Source organism: Ambystoma mexicanum, chromosome 6p, assembly GCF_040938575.1.
Source record: "Ambystoma mexicanum isolate Mex_15411 chromosome 6p, UKY_AmexF1_1, whole genome shotgun sequence".
NCBI classification, from domain to species: Eukaryota; Metazoa; Chordata; class Amphibia; order Caudata; family Ambystomatidae; genus Ambystoma; species Ambystoma mexicanum.
Genome location: NC_090935.1, coordinates 1,448,904,679 through 1,448,923,946, shown reverse-complemented (window position 1 = coordinate 1,448,923,946; position 19,268 = coordinate 1,448,904,679). Strand labels below are relative to the sequence as shown.

The 19,268-nt window shown below is 49.2% G+C and overlaps 1 protein-coding gene across 3 annotated transcripts in view; it reads left to right on the top strand.

Annotated features, from left to right (window-relative positions):
• Positions 1 to 19,268, top strand: part of LOC138510505 (zinc finger protein 776-like) — a 427,294-nt gene that overhangs the window by 149,324 nt on the left and 258,702 nt on the right. For all 3 annotated transcript variants that reach the window (XM_069626207.1, XM_069626206.1, XM_069626205.1), the window contains exon 4: positions 5,276 to 5,389. In XM_069626207.1, the coding sequence (XP_069482308.1) occupies positions 5,276 to 5,389 (114 nt within the window). The remainder of the gene's footprint in view (positions 1 to 5,275; positions 5,390 to 19,268) is intronic.

The following is a 19,268-nucleotide window of genomic DNA, read 5'->3' as shown; positions in this document are numbered from 1 at the left end:
GGAAATCAAGTTTGACAAGAGTCCACAGGGGCCCAGGGTCCGGAGCTGGACCGTGCTCAGTGGTGGCTAAATGCCACTACTACTGGGGACAAAGAAGAAATCCTCCAAAAGGCACGAGAAAGGGGCACGATAGAATGCGAAGGAGCCCAGGTGATGATTTATCTGGACTTATCAATGTACACCCTTGACCAATGCCAGAAATGCAGGCCCCTTAGGAAATGGCTCCAAGAGAAGGGAGTGAGATATCGTTGGAGCTACCCTTTTGCCCTTGCATTTGAGTTTAAGGGGGAAGATTATGTTCTGCACCAGGGGTAAGAGGCAGACAACCTCCTTAAGGAACTGCAGAGTGAAGAAATGCAGCCGGAAAGAGAGAACCAACGTCAGCTACAGGAATGCTTTGAGTGTGTTTGCCCAGCCCAAGGAGCGCAGGAAGGGAGGGAGCTTGAGACAGGCAAGAAAATAGAGGGTGCGACAGTCGCCGCCTCCAAGATGAACCGAGACAAGGACAAGGCAACGCTAATATGGAGTCCTACACAAGAAGGTGCTCCTATGCAGGCTTATACACTCGTCAGGGTATTGGTGGAGGGGCCTACCGCGGGCCTCCACATACCTGGTGACCTGGATAGACCCAGGTGTCTCCACTTGGTTTGGCTATTTGCCCGGAATGTTTGATTTGCTTACGGGTTTTTTGTTGTGGGTTAGGGAGGGGGTTCAGGGACGAAGGAAGGGGAGGGAGGGAAGGAGGGTGTCTAGCACATGCATGAGAAGGGCGGCGGGGACCCTGGAAGAGGGGGAGATTCCAGGTATAAGGAAATACTCAAGAAAAGGGTATGGTTGAACTCAAGGTGGCAACCCTCAATCTTAAGGGGCTCAACTCACCTAACAATAGGTCACTGACTTACCATATGTTCTGGAACCTCCGATTGTCAGTGCCTTTCCTACAAGAAACACATTTTAAGCAGGGGATGGAACAGCCATTGCGGAAAGGAGTGGTGGGACAGATGTTCTGGGCTGGGGATTGTGCTGGTGAGATCCTTGCAGATAATATACTTCCAGATTAATGGGGGGTTTGGGGAGGAGATTTCTGGCACTCAAGGGACAGGTAGACTGGGTCCTACTCACAATGGCCATAGTATACGCACCTAACTCAGGCCAAATTCCCCTTCTTGAGAAAGGTCTTGGTGGCGTTAGAGGAATGGGGGGGAGGATCATATGCCGGTAGGGAGGACTTCAATCTGGTGGCAGACCCAAGGTTGGACTGGTGGTCAGCGAGGGGTAGAGCAGACAAGCAGATGGCGAAGGAGAATAGGGACTTTGCCAACCTCCTGGAGGACCACTTCTGGGTAGACGTCTGGAGACCCTCTCACCCTCAAGCAGGGGGCTACACCTTCTTCTCAGCCCCCCACTCGACTTACACTAGGATCGACCTCTTTTTTCATCCTGAGGGAGCAGGCAGCGGACATTACCGCCCCTAAGGTGGAGACAGTTACGTACACCGACCACAAGATGGTTATGGCGTACACCAAGAGAAGGGTGCACTCCAGTTTGGCGTTGCAACAACACCCTGCTTAGAGACTCTAGTTTTTAGAGAATTTATGTGGAAAGAGATCGACGCTTTTTTTGTAACCAACGACACAGGGGGAAGTACACCCTACTCTGGTGTGGGAGCCGCCAAAGCCACAATGAGAGGGCTTTTGATAACAGAAGGAGCACAGAAAAAGGGAGAAAGTGGGCTCATCAAGAGTAAACTATGGGCTGGGACTCAGGGGCTCAGGGCTCAGCTATGTGGGGGGGGTGGGAGACAGACCAGCCTTACTACACGAGATCAGGCATAAGAGGCTGTCCCTACATACCACACTAATAGGGGAGGTCATCAAGAAAATGAGATACACGAAGCAACAATACCATGAGAAAGGAGACAGGGTGGGATCGCTGCTAGCTAATAGGGTCCGGGGGAATAGAGGGGACAGGGAGGTGGTGAAGATTAGAGACAGGGAGGGGAAATTGATGGGCCCGCAAGAAGGGATCCTCGGATGCTTTGCAGAGTACTATGAGGCACTGTATAGAGGCACCAGATTCAGGGGGTAATGCGGTCAAAACATATCTGGAAGGTCTCCCCATCCCGAAGTTCTCCTCGGAAGAAAAAGCGGTCCTGGAAGCCAAAATCGCGGCAGAAGAAATAGTGACAACCGTAGGGAATTTAAAGAGCGGGAAGGCCCCGGGAGAAGATGGCTACACTGCTGACTTTTACAAACAATTTCAGGAACTGCTCACTTGCTCTCTGGCAAAGGTGTTCAACACAATTAGCGGCAGTGGGGAGGTGACCCCCCCCCTTATTTCTAGAATCAAAGATTGTAGTGATACCAAAACCAGGGAGGGACCCACATATTATCAAGCATATAGACCCATATCGCTTCTTAACTTTAATGCTACGCTTTTTACACAGGTGCTGGTGACCAGGTTTGAGAGGTATTTCCCAGGGCTGGTCCACCCTGACCAGACGGGCTTTGTTAGGAACAGGCAGGGGGCTGACAACCTCCGTAAAACCCTCCATGAACTGCACTTTCCAGGGGCCAGAGAGAAAGGAGCACTGATGCTATCGCTCGACGCCAAAAAGGCTTTTGATTGAGTGAGCTGGTCGGTCTTGAGGGGGTCTTGGCAGCAGTCGCAATGGGAGAGAGATGGGTGAGTTGGATAGCAGCCCTGTACTCAAGGCCCCGGGCTAGAGTGGTGGTCAATGGTGAAGAGTCACTGCCTTTTGAGCTAGGAAGGGGAACGCAGCAGGGGTGCCCCCTCTCACCTCTCCTATATGCAACAGGCGATAGACGTTAGGACGCATAGCCACATTCAAGTGATCAGGTTGGGGGAGGTTGAATACAAACTCAGCCTCTTTGCAGGCTATGCTCTCCTATATATTACCCAACCCCAAGTCTACCTTCCAGAGCTGCAAGAAAGGTTTGAAGTGTACGGACAACTATTGCGATTTAAGATGAATCGCAGAAAATCAGTGGCACACCCGATGGGGCCAGGGAAGGAACAGACTGGAGCCTACATGAGGAGGTTGGGTTTCAATGTTGGGTGAGACGGGTTCCATTACCTAGGAGTGGAAATCCTGAGGGACCTTAGCAACCCATTTAGTAACAACTACCCCTCCCCCCCCGCCTCTTGGGAGAAGATCAAGGCAGACCTAGATCGCTGTTTCAGGCTTAACCAGTCCTGGGTGGCCAGACTCAATTGCTTAAAGTTTTTATTTTTGTTTCAGATGCTCCCGTAATAGTCCCCATACTCTTTTTAGAAATGGTCAAGTGAAGACTCTTGAACTTTCTGTTGGCTGGGAAGAGACCTAAAATAGCATTAAGTACTCGTGCTTCCCAAGAAGGGGGGGCGTGGGTCTCCCAGATCTAGAGGCCTATTATAAAGCACACCAGTTATGTATACTTATAGATCATTTAGAGCTGCAGTCTGAGAGGCAATGGGTGGCCATGGACAACTCTACCTTTAGCCCAGTCTCCCTGGGGAAATGGCTATGTGTACCCCAAAGAGAGATCCCACGTAGGATCCTGCAGCATCCCATTTTATAGTGGTTATGGACGGTCTGGAAAGAAGGGAATAGCACAAGGTGGATCACGACATGGTCCTCCCCAATGAGCTGCAATGAGCTGCATCTGGGCCCCCTCTGAAATCTGATAGCGGAACCCCTGCATTTCCAAAAGTGGTATGAAGCGGGCCTGAGCAGAGCGGGACAGAGGTGGAACAAGGTGGAATTCATATCTATGGATATATTAGAAGGCCTCCTGCAGATGGGCTGACTCTCCCCATTCCGTTATTTGCAGTTGAAGGGGGCCCTTAACGACACATGATGATGGGGTAACAATTTGCTCAGAGATCCCACCCCTTTTGAATCTACTCTTATACAGAGCAGACACACAAAGGGCCATATAGCATATAGCATCTCTATATAAAGTATTACAAAGGGCAGAACCCCTTCAAGGCCCGGTGGCGAGGGTAACGATGGGCTAGGGACTTGCAAAGTGAAATAACAGAAGACCTATGGCTTACCATGTGCAAGAGGGTTACACAACCCTCGGCGTCCCCCCAATATAGGATGCAAGCAATTAAGATTATACACCGTTGGCACCACCCACCGGCCCTATTGGCCAAGATGTACCCGGGAGCTGACTCAGTGTTGGAGATGCCGACACCCAAATGCCGACTACTACCATATGTGGTGGGGATGTACGCAAATACAGATCTATTGGGGGGAGGTGCTCTCATGGATCAAGGGGGTTGACAGAATCTCACAAGAGCTGTCGCCATGGGGCCTTTTGTTCGAGTATGGGATACAAATGAGGGGGAAACTGAGGGAACCATATGACCTGCACCATGATGGTGGTGACCAGATGTTGTGTGGCACAATTTTGGAAACGAAAGAGAAAGAATGGCTCCGGAAAGTCTGGGGAACATATGAAATGGAATATATGACGCATATCCTGAATGAATCCAGAGTTAAGATTGGAGAAATGTGGTTGCCTTTTTTTCCTAAATATGGTAATTAAGCAAAGTGAAGGAAAGAACCACAGTGGAAATGGTAATGTTAGATGGTCTCCTCGAATCTCACTTCCTTACATGTTGGTTGTTATGTGCTAGACAGGGGGAGGGGGGAGGGAGAAGGAGTGGGGTAGGAGGGGTAAAACAAATGGAAGGCATCCAGGAGTGTTATTAAGTTGATGCAATTGCAACCCTGTAATGTCCATTGCTATGTTATAAAATGCTAATAAAATATACATTTTTTAAAAAAGAATAGTTTCCATCTAATACTGTATAAAAACGACATGTCTGTCCACTTGCATAATTTCATCAAAATAATAATGATAGCAGATGCGACATCTTACGCCCTTCAAACCTTTGACATCCCAGAAAGTGTCATCAGATGGCATTTGACTGTGGCGGCATCACACATTTCATCCCAATGAAATTAGGGGAAATGGATTAAAAGAAAGCTTACGAAAACTAGACCTCTTATATTAGTTACTGTGCTGCGGAATACCTGGCCGTCAGTTCCTAGATGTTTTTTATAGGGCAAGTTGTGGGAGATGCGCACAAAAGCACCTGTATCTCTGCTCTTGTGGGTGCTGCAGACTCTGAGCATTGTGAAAGGTCTGCTAAATCAACTGGATTAAATGAAATTGCATGGAACCAAAATGAATGAACTACAACCCCCAAAACACATTGCATCATCATCATGGACTGTAAAGTGTTCTCTTTATATTGGCAGGCTATCAAGCTGGCAATCCTGACACTTCAGACTGGATTAATGAGCGGGACGATACAAACATCTGGGATCAACGGGAGCCAGATCTAAGAGCAGACATTAATGAATCCTCCTCTGGTGAGTACGGTCGTTTAGACGTCTTGTTGGGGCAGAGAAGACATGTTTGTTTTTTTAAAGACTGTCTTTTGAAACCATACAATGTTCAGCAGAAGGGTATGATGGGGACCTCTGATGGGGCTTATGTCAATTGTAGATCCTATCCAGGTCATTAATGTGTCATATAGAGGTAGCACAGCCGCTGTACTGCTAGATTTTGATTACATGTAGGAAATGGTATCCGAGTAATAGAAATTATAAAAAATCCTACTCTAAATCAAGAACATTTTTGAGTTAACCAAGAAATGTAGCATTATTGATGAAGGAGCCATTAATACTAGTTTGTCCCAGAAGTGCGAGAGCCCCTCACCTGAGAGTGACAAGGCCAAATCTGTTCTGTGAGGTAGTGCCTACACAGGAGAGTCTATATTCACTTTTTAGCTCTTTGTGCCGTAACATAGAATCAATGCCATTTGCACATCAATCTGCTCATGGCAACAATGACGAGCCCTCCCTGAAATACTAGGCAATTGCTTTCTGAACAAACTACGACAATCAACCCCAGACATGTATCTGCCTTGTATGGCATCACCAGTCAGGAGTGGTTGTGGTGCAGTGTCTCTCTAGGCACAGAGAGCAAAGAATGTATATCTCCATTTCCCTTACTAACTTAGAGTTAAACACCAAGTGTGTAAATGCTTGTCAAAAGTTCAAAAGCCTCCTTCCATACGAACAAACCTGGCCCAGTCACCTGAACAAAAGTACTAGAACCAACCTCAGACACGTGTTTCTTCCAGGATCCCAAACAGTCTCAGGTTATTCCACCTTTCGCGATTTTCCGAATGGTCCCCTTTCATTCTGACCGCCTCCTCCCGTCTCTCCGTTTCTGACAGCTGCATGTCCATTTGTGTCTCCAGGGTGACCGGAGAGGACTGGCTGTGCTAGGCTTCCTCCAACCTCTCCTCCATTTTGTCAATTCTTTGGGTGATTTTATCCACTTCTCGGACAGGGAAGGGCTGGCGGAGGCAGACTTGACAAGAACATTGGATGAGGTCACAAAATTAGTTTGAGGATGACACCATCGATGAAGCGAAAATTGAGAGAATCCACTGAGCAGATGGGGCGGCGGGAGGCCCGAAATCGGTCTTGCCCGATTCCATAACTACTCTGATAAAATGAAGATCCTCGAGAAAACTAAAAAGAAAGGTGCAGTCAGGTAGAGCGTCAATCTTCCAGGATTTATCCTCCCTGACCCTTGCCAAGAGAAGAATGTGCCCTCGCTTGAAAAAGTGGCTTAATGACAAAGGCATGAGATATTGGTGGGGGTTCCCATTTTCCATCTCATTTGAAGTAGAAGGGTACAAATACAAGCTGCTCGTGGAGGAAGAAGTCACTGGCGAGTTGGTGGAAGAACCTGGCACCTCAGAGAACTCAAGAGAAAAGGTGGACAGAGCTAGGCAGTGGCTTATTAAAGGTCCTAAGAGTAGGATGCCGGGTTCCAGAAAATTCAGGAAATTGAATACATCGCCTGCGATGGACACATGACACAGGTTGGTACAGCCTCTCAGAGGATACTTGCACAGGGGGGTCCTTCTTTGCAGTTTAAGAATAAGGGACTGTTTGGATCCCTAAGGGTAGTACTATAGCTCCTAGATGGAGTGGGGCAGTCCTTGAAGTGAAGGGGGCTGTCAAAGGTTGGGGAGTGGAAGTTAGGTTTTGTTATGTGGGGTGGGTTGGGGGACAGAGGGCTTGGGGGCTCACAGTTATGGAGATGTTAAAGAAAGGAGGCCTGGAAGGATCGGGTGTCATGAACCATCGGACACGTCCTTTCTGGACTTCCTGGTCCCTGACCCATAGGGGCTTGCACTCAACAGTACTCCCAACATGGCCGCCGAACGCGGAAAACTGTTTACCAGTTTCCGTGCCGTACGCATTACGTTCTATAAAGCGGACACACCCCACGGCCCTGCGCGTCTCAACGCTACCGCTTGCCGTGGCTAGACGTGTGCTGCCGTAGTTCGCTTGTGTTTCTCCTTTGATTCCTGGTTCCCGATTCTCCTAAATTCCTCTTCCTTCATTCCCCCTCCTTTTGTCCTCCTTGCATCCTGGATCTCTGTGCACTCGTCTTCAGTGTGCACTCTTTACTGTTATCCTGGATTTTCTCTGACTTCCCGGACATCTGAACATTCCCAGGATTCAGAACGCCGAGCGCACGCTGGAACCCGAGGACCTGCACTCAGGGTTATACAAGACCCGAACTTTACGAAAGAAAACTCCACCGAAGAACTCCCACAAACAACAAAGACAGGTGAGAAGGGGGGAAACCTGTGACAGATTGAGACGCTGACAAACTGTTACAGATACGGACATGGAGGCTGCAGTTCAAGACCTCATACGCGGCATGCAAGAGTTAACCACAGAAGTTCAGAATCTCAAAGCTGAAAATGCAGCATTAAAACAACTAGTCCTGTCACGTGATTCTGCGACCAAGGAGAGTGTATTGCTGGGCTGAGTAGTGGATAAATATGATGGCTCCTCAAAGAACCTTCGTGGCTTCCTTGATTCGTGTTTAGTGCACTTTACCTTTAAGCCCTACTACTTTTCCACTGCCAGGGCAAAGGTGGGCTTTATGATTTCGCATCTCTCCGGGAATGCATTAACCTGGGCTACGCCCTTAGTTAATTCTGGAGATGCCCTCCTGGATGATTATGATGGGTTCGTATGGGCTCTAAAGACCATGTTTGACCGCCCAGAACAGGTTTACAGTGCCCAAGAACGTCTATTGGATTTCCAACAAGGATCCCAGGATATGCTTACCTATGTAACACGCTTTAAGCAACTGGCCAAGGAAGCAGATTGGTCCCCGGAGGCCTGTTTCACCCTATTGCGGAGAGGACTAAATGAAGAAATAAAGGACGAGCTAGCCAGGGTAGCTCGCCCAGGTTCCTTCCAGGCCCTTATGGACCCCTCTTTACAATTAGACTTTCGAATCCAGGAAAGGAAGGCGGAAAAGAAGAAAACAAAGATGCCTTACCAAGAGACCTCTATAGAATCTCCCTCTAAACCCGAGCCCACTCATTCCCTGACCACAGACCCTGAACCCATGCAACTGGGGGCCTTCCGCGGACCCATATCCCCGCAAGAAAGATTGCGACGGATTCACACTGGGCTGTGTATGTACTGTGCCTCAGATAAACATCTTGTGAGAATGTCATTTGGCCCCTCCACAGCGTCCGGGAAACACCAGCTCCCGATCATAGACGGAGCACAGCTTCGGGAGAGAGATATTTGCTCCACATCTATTCCATCCTTGAACTCTCCTGGACAAAACAACCTTGTGATCTTGCAGGCCTTTCTATCGCCATCCAAGAAAGAAACTTACCCCATTCGGGCATTAGTGGATTGTGGAGCCATGGGGATTTTCATAGATCAGGATTGGGTCACTACCCACCACATTCCATATGAAACTCAAGACATCATGCAACCAGTAGAGGCCATCGATGGACGACCTCTCTCTTCAGGACCAATCACCCTGCAAACCAAAGAGATCCAGCTCTCGATAAACCATCATCAAGAGATGATCAAGTTTGACATCATAAAGTCTGCCCATTATCCCATGGTACTGGGTATGCCCTGGTTACAGAAGCACAACCCATACATCAACTGGGCAGCAGGATCCTTGTTTCTTGGCTCCGAACATTGCATGTCTCTCTGCCTATCCTTGGATTCCTCGTCACGACCCTCTGAAGGTACGCTTACAGACCAGCAAGGCCCACTCACGGTCTCAAATATTATCCAGGTCCCCAGAGCCTACCAGGACTACACTGATGTGTTTTCAACTGCCATAGTTCAAGCCCTACCCCCTCACAGACCTGAAGACTTTGCTATCAATACTGAACCCTCGGCAGTGATTCCCTTTGGAAGGATGTTCATCCTATCAGAACCAGAGAAAAGGGCCCTCCGAGAATACTTGGATACCAACCTTGAAAATGGCACCATACCACCATCCAAATCCCCAGCGGTAGCTTTGTTGTTTTTTCGTTCCCAAGAAAGATACTAAGGAGCTTAGGCCTTGTCTTGATTATCGTGATCTTAATCAATGCACCCTCAAGGACCGCTACCCATTGCCCTTAATCTCGGATATCCTGGAAGCGGTGAGAGGAGCCGTAATCTTCACGAAATTGGATCTCAGAGGTGCCTACCATCCGATCCGAATAAAGGGAGGTGACGAATGGAAAACAGCCCTTAGAACACCCTTTGGTCACTTTGAATATCTAGTCATGCCTTTCGGACTCGCCAATGCACCAGCGGTCTTCCAACGTTTTATGGACCGGGTGTTCTCCGATATGCTGTTCCTCTTTGTCATAGTTTACCTGGACGACATACTGATATACTCCAAGGACCATCTCAAGCATAAAGAACATGTCAAGGCAGTCTTACAATGGCTATGTGAACATAAACTCCTGGCTAAACCCGAGAAGTGCCTTTTTCATGGCTCTACTGTTCACCATCTCGGATTTGTCCTTGGTCCAGAAGGAATTGGAATGGACCACTCAAAAGTAAATTCCATACTATCCTGGCCTGTTCCAACTACTGTGAAACAGATTCAATCCTTCCTGGGGCTTGCCAACTTCTACCAGAAATGTATACCTTCCTTTTCAGAGATAGTACAACCGATCATTACATTGTTGAAGAAGGATACTCCCTTCCTCTGGACCGCAGCCCAAGACGAAGCGTTCCAACGTTTGAAGTCGAAATCTACACAAGCCCCCATCTTGGCTCAACCTGACATTGATCAACCTTTCCTAGTGGAGACTGATGCCTCTAACTACGCCATCGGAGCAGTCTTAAAGCAGGAATTTGATGTCATGATGCCTGCCTCCAAGGAGCCAAACCAGGCCCGGCACCCTCAGAGACAGACACCATGCATTCAAGGGAAGTCCCAGCAGCCCCAGATGGGGGCCCTTTGGACTCGGTCCTGGCGCCGTTGGCGCCAGGCTCATAGGGGACATCAGTCTTGGCGCCATCGGCGCCAGGCTCATACAGAAGTAGGTTGGGAGTAGTGCTTGGTGTAAACTTACCTGTGCAGACCATGCTGCAACTTCCAAGACTGGAAGGAACTATTTTTTTTAGGGACTACTTGATCTCTAGGGTGTGACCGGTGGAGGAATACATATTTCTGGGGAAAGAATACATACCTGGAACTACTTGAAAGGCTATTTAAGCCACACCCAAGCAGCAGACCACGCTTTGCGTTGTTCTGCACTTAGCAGCTGGACGCTCACCGTGCCTGCTCCTCCCTTGGTCCTCCTTCACGCCTGCCAGCATCCTGGAAACACCTAAAGAAGAAAAGGGAAGAGAACAGGTGAAAACAAGAACCTTACCTGATACATCTGCACTCCGGGTTCTGCAAGCCGACGATCCTGCAAAGAAGGCAAACAATTTAAACGCGCATCGCGCGCAGCACGCTGCATTTCACTCACCTGCACGTGGCGTTTTCGAGTCCTGCGACGTCCATCCGGAGCTTCCACCGCCATCCACCACCTATTGGAAGGAAGGAGAAAGAGAGGTGAGAAGGGAAACACGAATCTAAGTAGAACTTACCTGTGGTTCAATTCCCTCTCCGCCTTCGGGTTTGTGCCATACCTTCGGCATCTCAGCACCTGGGCCCCTAAGGGGAAAAGAAACAGACATTGTATTAGTGAGAGCATGTGAGAACATTAGCAATACGCTCACTCAAGACTTACCCATTTGCAAGAGAGACACAGCAGCTCTTTTCGGGTCGGCGCCTTACCTCTGGCATTGCCGTACCCCGGCCCCTATGGGGAAAAAGACATTGGACATTAAAGGAGATACTTAAAACTGCAAAGGAATCTCTCATCGGAATTCTTACCAGAATTTGGCTTCATCCAAATCGCCTGCAGCCCGGAATCTTCTCCAGCACCTGCGAAAGAAAAGAACAGATGAGTGAATATAAACCCAAACTTGCCATAAACATTAGCGGTACGACGGGAATGGACAAACTAGTTTAAACTCATCAATCAGTGAAGTAACTGGAATCACAACGCGCCCCTGCATCAGAAGCAGGATGGAGAGCTCGTCTTTTTGGTCCCTAAGGTGAGTCTTCGCAGGGAATCCCAAAAGGGTTTCACGGAGGGAGAGAAGGGAAGTGGGAGGTCGGAACATCACCCGCAGACTATTAACCCTTCCTTTTCACACACAGTGGGATATTCCTCCGAGCCAGAAAAGCCAGATTGGGGAATCCAGTCCATCTTCCGGGTCTTACGCATCTCTGCATAAGAGGTCACAGCAGTCCCAGCCACGCCCGTGCCTCCGTGGGAGCCAGGTGAGCGTTACAGAACGCGAAGCCAGCCCATAATTTCCCACCCAGGCACCATAGAGACTTCCGAGACAGACCAACTGGCCCAATTATTGGGGGAATTACGGGCAGAAGTGCATGCCGCCCGCCAGGAAACTAACGCCCTTAGAAGGGAACTAATCTTATCCAAAGAACGAACTGATGATTTGGCTAAACAGCTTTTGCAGAGTCAGGCAGGACAAACGCCTTTACCCGGCTCCGGGATGAATTCCACTCCGATGGTTTCAACCAACCCGGTGCAAATGAACCTGCCAGGAAATATGCCTCTGGCCCCCCCTGAGCGTTTTACTGGGGATCCCAAGAAATACGCCGTTTTCATGAATCAATGTCGATTACATTTCATATGCAGACCTGGGGCCTACCCTAATGACCAAACCAAGGTGGCTTTTGTGCTATCTTATCTCAGCGGCAGTGCTGCCGATTGGTCGATTCCGTTGGTAAATCAAGACGACCCAATCCTTCAGGACTTTCAAGGCTTCCAGGCAAGCATGGAAAGATTATTCGCTCGACACGCTCAGGGTGAGGCCTTGGATAACGAACTTCTGTCCTTGCGGCAAGGAAACCAAGATCTCCTATCTTATATAGCCACATTTAACAGATTGGTCGTAGAGACTGGGTGGCCTGAGAATAAAAGAATTACATTATTCTACCAAGGTCTGCGTGGAGAACTAAAAGACGTTCTTGCTCAAATAGTGAACCCGCCTCAACTCTGCGCAGAATACATTGACTTAGTGGTCCAACTTGATCATAGACTCCAGAATAGAAAAGCGGATCGGTCCAGATTTGAAACCCGAGTTCTGATCAAAACCCACACAAGCCCCAAGGGTACCGACGCTTCAGAGCCAATGCAAATTGGGGGAGTTAAAGGACCACTAACTCAGAAAGAACGAGAAAGAAGAAGACAAAAACAATTGTCTTTACTGTGGAGCTTCTGGACACTTCCTGCGGGATTGCCCGGTAAAACCACCTAAGAAGGTGGTTGGAGCCACAGACAGTAATCTTCCAGAACCTGATTCGGGAAACGACCAAGCCCGACAAGCGTAGAGGTCCGCTTGCCGAGCGTGAAGACAGACTCTTTGACCTCGCATTTCATCATGCCTATGGTCCTCATAGATCCAAAACAGCCTCAACGGTTGCACGGAATAAAAACCTACCTCGACAGTAGGGCTATTGGAAATTATGTTGACCTTGAATTGGCTTCCAGGATTGGTCTCCCTCTCCGTCCAAAAACCACCAAGGATGTCATTACCACGGTTGATGGAACCGAAATTGCCTCCGGGCCGGTAACACACTCTACCACGGAAATGACACTGGTTGGCCAAGATGGCCATCGGGAAACCATAGTGTTTGACGTAATCAAGGCTCCACAATTTCAGGTAATCTTAGGGATCCCTTGGTTAGAAACACATAATCCTCTAATTGACTGGCGAGCAAAGAGCATAACCTTCCCTGATTGTGCACAAAAGTGTTATCCAGGAAATCCACAGATGGGTCAAGCCTCAGTAACCTCCACAACAGTACCAGAAGAGGTCACAGCAGTCCCAGCCACGCCCGCGCCTCCGTGGGAGCCAGGTGAGCGTTACATTTGAGGACAAGTTGGAACACCCCATCGCTTATCTCTCGCGAACCCTAACTCCTAGCGAGACCCATTATTCTGTTCTGGAAAAGGAATTGTTGGCCATCCGTCAAGCCTTCACAGAGTGGCGTCACCTACTCCTGGGAGCTAAACATCCTGTTCAGGACCGTACGGATCATCGGAATCTCCAAGTCCTACAATCCATGGAATGTCGGAATAGTCGTCAAGCCTGTTGGGCCTTCTTCTTTGCCCAGTATCAGTTCCAGATCCATCATGTACCTGGAACACACAACATAATTGCTGTCGCCTTATCCCGACGTCCCGACTATGAAACTCTGGAAGATCGATCCTTCCCAAAGATGTTTCCCCATACAATTTTCGTAGCTCAAGCAAACACTCTCCTGGAAGACATTCGGATTCAAACCCAGTCCTCTGAGATCTGGAAGGAATTTTCTGGGAAGAATCGATGGAATTTTAAAACCAAGGACAGGTATTTGTTCAAGGACCATGGCCTGGTCATTCCCACACAGACACTGTGACAAAGGATTACAAGCCTCTGTCATGATACCCTTCATTCAGGACATCGTGGCATTACCAACACTCTCCGTTTAATACAAAGACAATTTTGGTGGCCAAAAATGAAAGTTGATGTCCAGCAGTACATCCAAACCTGTGCAGTCTGCAATCAAGCCAAGCATGATAACAAGAGGCTGGCGGGTCTTCTACTCCAACCAACGCTACCAACAAGGCCCTTGGAATTTATTGCTACAGACTTTATTGTTGAACTACCACCTTCCAGGGGATACACAACTATCATGGTTACCATTGTTTTGTTAACTCACATGTCTCATTTTACACCCTTGTATAATTTACCATCTTCCTCAGAACTCGCTGGAATCTTCCTGGAACACAAAAATTTCCGACTTCATGGACTCCGTTCCAGGATCATATCAGACAGAGGTCCTCAATACGTATCTCAATTCTGGAAACATTTATGCCGTATACTAGGAATCCAACGTGCCCTCTCCTCAGGTTATCATCCACAGACCAACGGAGCTACAGGTGTGAACCAAACCCTGGAGCAGTATCTTCGTTGTTTCACCACCAAGGTTCAGGACGATTGGTGTCTTTTAATACATGTGGCTGAATTCGCCTACAACAATTCGGATCACTCGGCTGTCAAGACCAGCCCCTTCTTCTGCAGCCAAGGATTCCACCCTTGGGTTCTACTATCCCTTCTCCCACATCCTATACTGGTTCCTACAGTCAACTCCTGGATTGAAACCCTCATCAATGTACACAAGGAAGCCAAAGAACACCTCAAAAGGGCCCAAGCTAACACCAAGCACTATGCGGACTCCAAAAGAAGACCATGACCTTCCTATGCAGTGGGTGATGAGGTCTGGCTATCTTCGGAACTACTGCCTCGACACTTACGACCTAATAAGTTGGCTCCTCGGTACTATGGCCCTTTTTCCATCATTAACCCAGTGGCCTTCCGACTCAAATTACCAGACTCCTGGAAGAGGATCCACCCAGTATTTCACACATCTCTAATGAAACCATTCGTCCAGACCTCCCGGTCTGCTCCAAGATCTACCCCTGTGGTTGTCGACGACCAGCTAGAATACGAAGTGTCCCGAATATGTGACTCCAGGTACAGACGTATCTGGTGGAGTGGAAAGGCTATCCACCCAGTGAACGCACCTGGGAACCGGTCTCAAACCTAAACGCCCACAGGCTACTTCAAAGGTACCACCTTATACACCCGGGCAAACCCGGAGGAACAGGCCTTCGGAGGAGGCATGCTGTCATGAACCATCGGACGCGTCCTTTCTGGACTTCCTGGTCCCTGACTCATAGGGGCTTGCACTCAACAGTACTCCCAACAGGGCCGCCAAAGGCGTCAGTGCCGTACGCATTACGTTCTATAAAGCAAACACGCCCCCGCAGCCCTGCGCGTCTCAACGCTACCGCTTGCCGTGGCTAGACGTGTGCTGTCGTAGTTCGCTTGTGTTTCTCCTTTGATTCCTGGTTCACGATTCCCCTAAATTCCTCCTCCTTCATTCCCCCTCCTTTTGTCCTCCTTACATCCTGGATCTCCGTGTGCACTCTACTGTTTTCCTGGATTTTCTCGGACATCTGAACGTTCCCAGGACTCGGAACGCCGAACACACGCTGGAACCCGAGGACCTGCACTCAGGGTTATACAAGACCCGAACTTTACGAAAGAAAACTCCACCAAAGAACTCCCAAAAACAACAAAGACAGGTGAGAAGGGGGTAAACCTGTGACATCGGGTCCTACTGGTGGTCCAATCTCAACCTGGTGATGTTAACTGGGGGAGTCGGGCGCCTGTTGGGGATGAGGAGGATTTCAGGGTGGGTCGCACGGTACAGGTCTTTGCGAAGGGATGGTTCTCAGTTGGAGGAAGGTGGTATGATAAGCGGTGGCCGTCCAGGGTGGGAGTGGGACTTGCACGTAGGGTAGTAACAGGATAGCTAAAGTGGCAGACGGAAAGGGATGTCAGCTGCGGGTGGGGACTCTGAATGTTAAGGGACTGAATTCACCCACAAAGAGGTTCCTGCTGGCGAAGGAGTTCCATAGAGTGGATCCTGATGTTATGTTCCTACAGGAGACTAAATATGCCAGAGGTGAAGAACGAAGGGTCCATAGTAGAGGTTTGGGCCTGGAATACTGGGGATCGGGGCCCTCATTGGGAAAGGGTTGAAAATGGAGGTCTCGAAGGTGTGGGCTGACAAGGAAGGCAGGCCTCTCCTAGTGACTGGGACCATAAGGAAAGGAAGTTTCACTTTCACTACAATTTATGGGCCAAACCAGGGACAGCTGAGGTTCCTGACGAAGACTCTCCCGAAATAATGCTTGAAGCCTCAGGCCACCTAATACTAGGGGGAGAGACTTTAACATATGGGCGAATGTCCAGTTGGACAGGCAGGTAATGACGGCATGGTCCCAGGAACCACAAAGATTGGGGTACAGTGAGGTCCTAGAAACACTGGTTTATGGGTTGTGGGACGTATGGCGGCACTTGCGCCCAAACGAAAGGGGATATCTCTAGAGGCCTATGGGAGGAAGCACTGGGTTCGGTGATCTCCCTGGTCACCTGATCAGACCACGATATGGCGACAGTAGACCTTAATTGTGCGGGAATGGCCCCTAGGGGGGCCAAATGGAGGTGCAATGAATCTCTATGGAAGGACCAGGTGTTTCACTCAGAATTGGCCAAGGAAATAGAGGAATATTTCAAAATAAATCACAGAGGGGAGGTCTCGAAGGGAGTAGTATGGGAAGCAGGGATGACGACATGGAGCGGGTTCTTGATTAGGGAAGGGGCTAGGAGAAAACGGGAGCGCGTACTTCTTGAAAATAGGTTGAGTGTGGAGATTAGCCACCTTGACAAACAAGCTCAGAAGGCTAAGGAAGTGAGAGAGGAAGGGGTTCTGGAGGCTAGAGGGGAAGAGAGAGGAACTCGGACTACTAGAAGAAGGGCAAATAATCAGGAAGCTGCAATCCCTGAAACAAAAGTTCTAGGAAAAGGGGGATAAGGACACATTACTGGTGGGCAGATTGAGGGGTCAGCGTGACGAAAGGTGGGTTGAAGACATAGAGGGGGTGGACAATGCACAGAACCCCATGACAAATGGGATTCAAGAGGCATTTGCTTCTTTTTATGAAAAGCTGTACGAAACAGAGGTTACCCCAGGGGCGGGAGATGTGATATCGTATTTGGCAGAAGCCCGGTTGCCCAGGTCGTCACCCGAGGAAGTTGATTCATTGGAGGCCCCAATAACAGAGGAAGAAATTAGGAGGGCAGTGGCAAGGTAATCGATAGGAAAGGCCCCAGGAGAGAACGGATTCTGAGCCGGGTTTTATAAGACTTTCCTGGCCTCTCTCTCCTCCTCCCCTTCTTGGTAGAAGTGTTCAATGACATTCTTGAGATGGGAGTAGCCCCGGAATCTTTCCCCCGATTTCTGTGGCTCTTATCGGCCCATCTCCCTCCTGAATATTGACACCAAGATCTACACTAGGGTACTGGCGGCGAGACTAGAGGGGTAGAAGCTCCAGTTGATCCATCTGGACCAAGTGGGCTTCATAAAGGGACGCCAGTGGGCGGACACAATGACGAAGACCTTGCACCCGATTCATGAATCTCAGGGGATGATGGGGGACCCCTCCCTCCTCTGTCGATGCCAAGAAGGCGTTTGACAGGGTCGAGTGGGGCTTTCTGAGAGAAGAACTCACCAAGGTAGGTTTCGGAACCAGGCTCCATCGAGGGAAATTTGGCGGTTTATGCAGCGCCCCAGGTTTGCGTGGCAGTGAACAGTGGTTATTCTCGCTGGTTCGGTCTTGGAAGGAGTGTCCCCTCTCCCCGACCCTGTTCGCACTCTAGCTGGAACCCCTAGCCCAGAGAATTAGGGATGACCACCCCCAAGTAGAACGATTCCCGCTGGAGGGTGAACTATAAGGTGGCATTGTATGTTGATGATTTACTACTGCACATGCGTAACCCTCTAACCTCATACCAAGAGTGGTTCAGTTGATTGAGCAATATGGAAGCCTCTCTGGTTTTAAGATTAATAGAGCTAAGTCTGTCCTCTTCCCGTTGGATAAGGGCACGGATGGAGAAACTGAGAGGTTAAAAACATTAGGTGTACAGGATAATCTGGGCACACTTAGATATTTGTGGATCAATCTTACAAGGGACACAGGGGACTTATTTGAGGCTAACTTCCCCACCTTGCTATCCAACTTCAACGCAGACTTGGTAAAATGGGATAAGCTGACCGTATTGTGGTTAGGACGTCTTAATGCCCTCAAGATGGTTTGCCTCCCGAGGTTCCTCTATGCATTCCAGATGCTCCCAATCTTTGTCCCAGATGCCTTCTTCCGGGAGATTAAGGCTGCTCTGCTGAAGTTCCTGTGTCAGGGGAAAAAAGCTGGGGAGGTTCTGACCCTGCCTAAATAGAGGGGGGGGGTGGGGCTCCCTGCCATGGCTACTATAAGGCTACACAGCTGAGGGTCCTGATACCCCACCTTAGAGCACAGAAGGTTCTGCAGTGGGTTGGGCTGGATAATGTTCACCTATCCCCCACCACTGTAGGAGAGCGGCTGTGGGTGCCGAGAAGTAAACTCCCCCATAGAATTCGTGATCATCCGATTTTGGGGACCATTTGGAATATATGGAGACATGGTGCAGAAATGCATGGGGTAACCACATGGCCCTCTCTGTTGAGCCACCTCTGGGTGCCCGGGGTACGGGAGGCGATCCCAAACCCTGAAAGATTTCAGATATGGTTTGAGGCAGGGCTGGAAAGGGCAGGCCAACTGTCGAGGGATGGTACCTTTATTGCTATCAACGAACTAGAGGAGGTGCTGGGCCTCATACCTGCAGCTAAAGGGGTGATAATGGACAGAGTATGGGGAAATAGGATACAGGGGCACATTACCCCATTTGAGAAAATGCTAGACAAAAGTATGGAAATGAAGGGACTAATTTCGGCAATGTATGGGGAACTGGTGGTCGCTGGTGGTTGGGGGGTGATCCACAGATAATTTGAGGGAGAAATGGGAAAGGGATATGGGGAGGGAAATAGACAAAGCATCGTGGGCTAAGTTATGTAGGGGGGGCCTCCAAGACATCGATCTCGGGCCAAAACAAACTACACGCCATTAAGCTACTACATAGAGGGCAATATGACACTGTCAGACTCTCAAAGATGTTCCAGAGTGCGAGCCCCTTCTGCTACTGCTTGTGTGAAGCAAGAGCTTATTACTGGAAAATGTGGTGGGATTGCCCTTGTATACAAGTATTCTGGGGTGAAGTCCTGGGATGGATCAAAGACCTAGAGGGGATCTCTGACCCACACCCCCCATACTAATTCTGTTTGGGATGGAGGAAATAGAAGGTGACCTAGTCAGGGTGA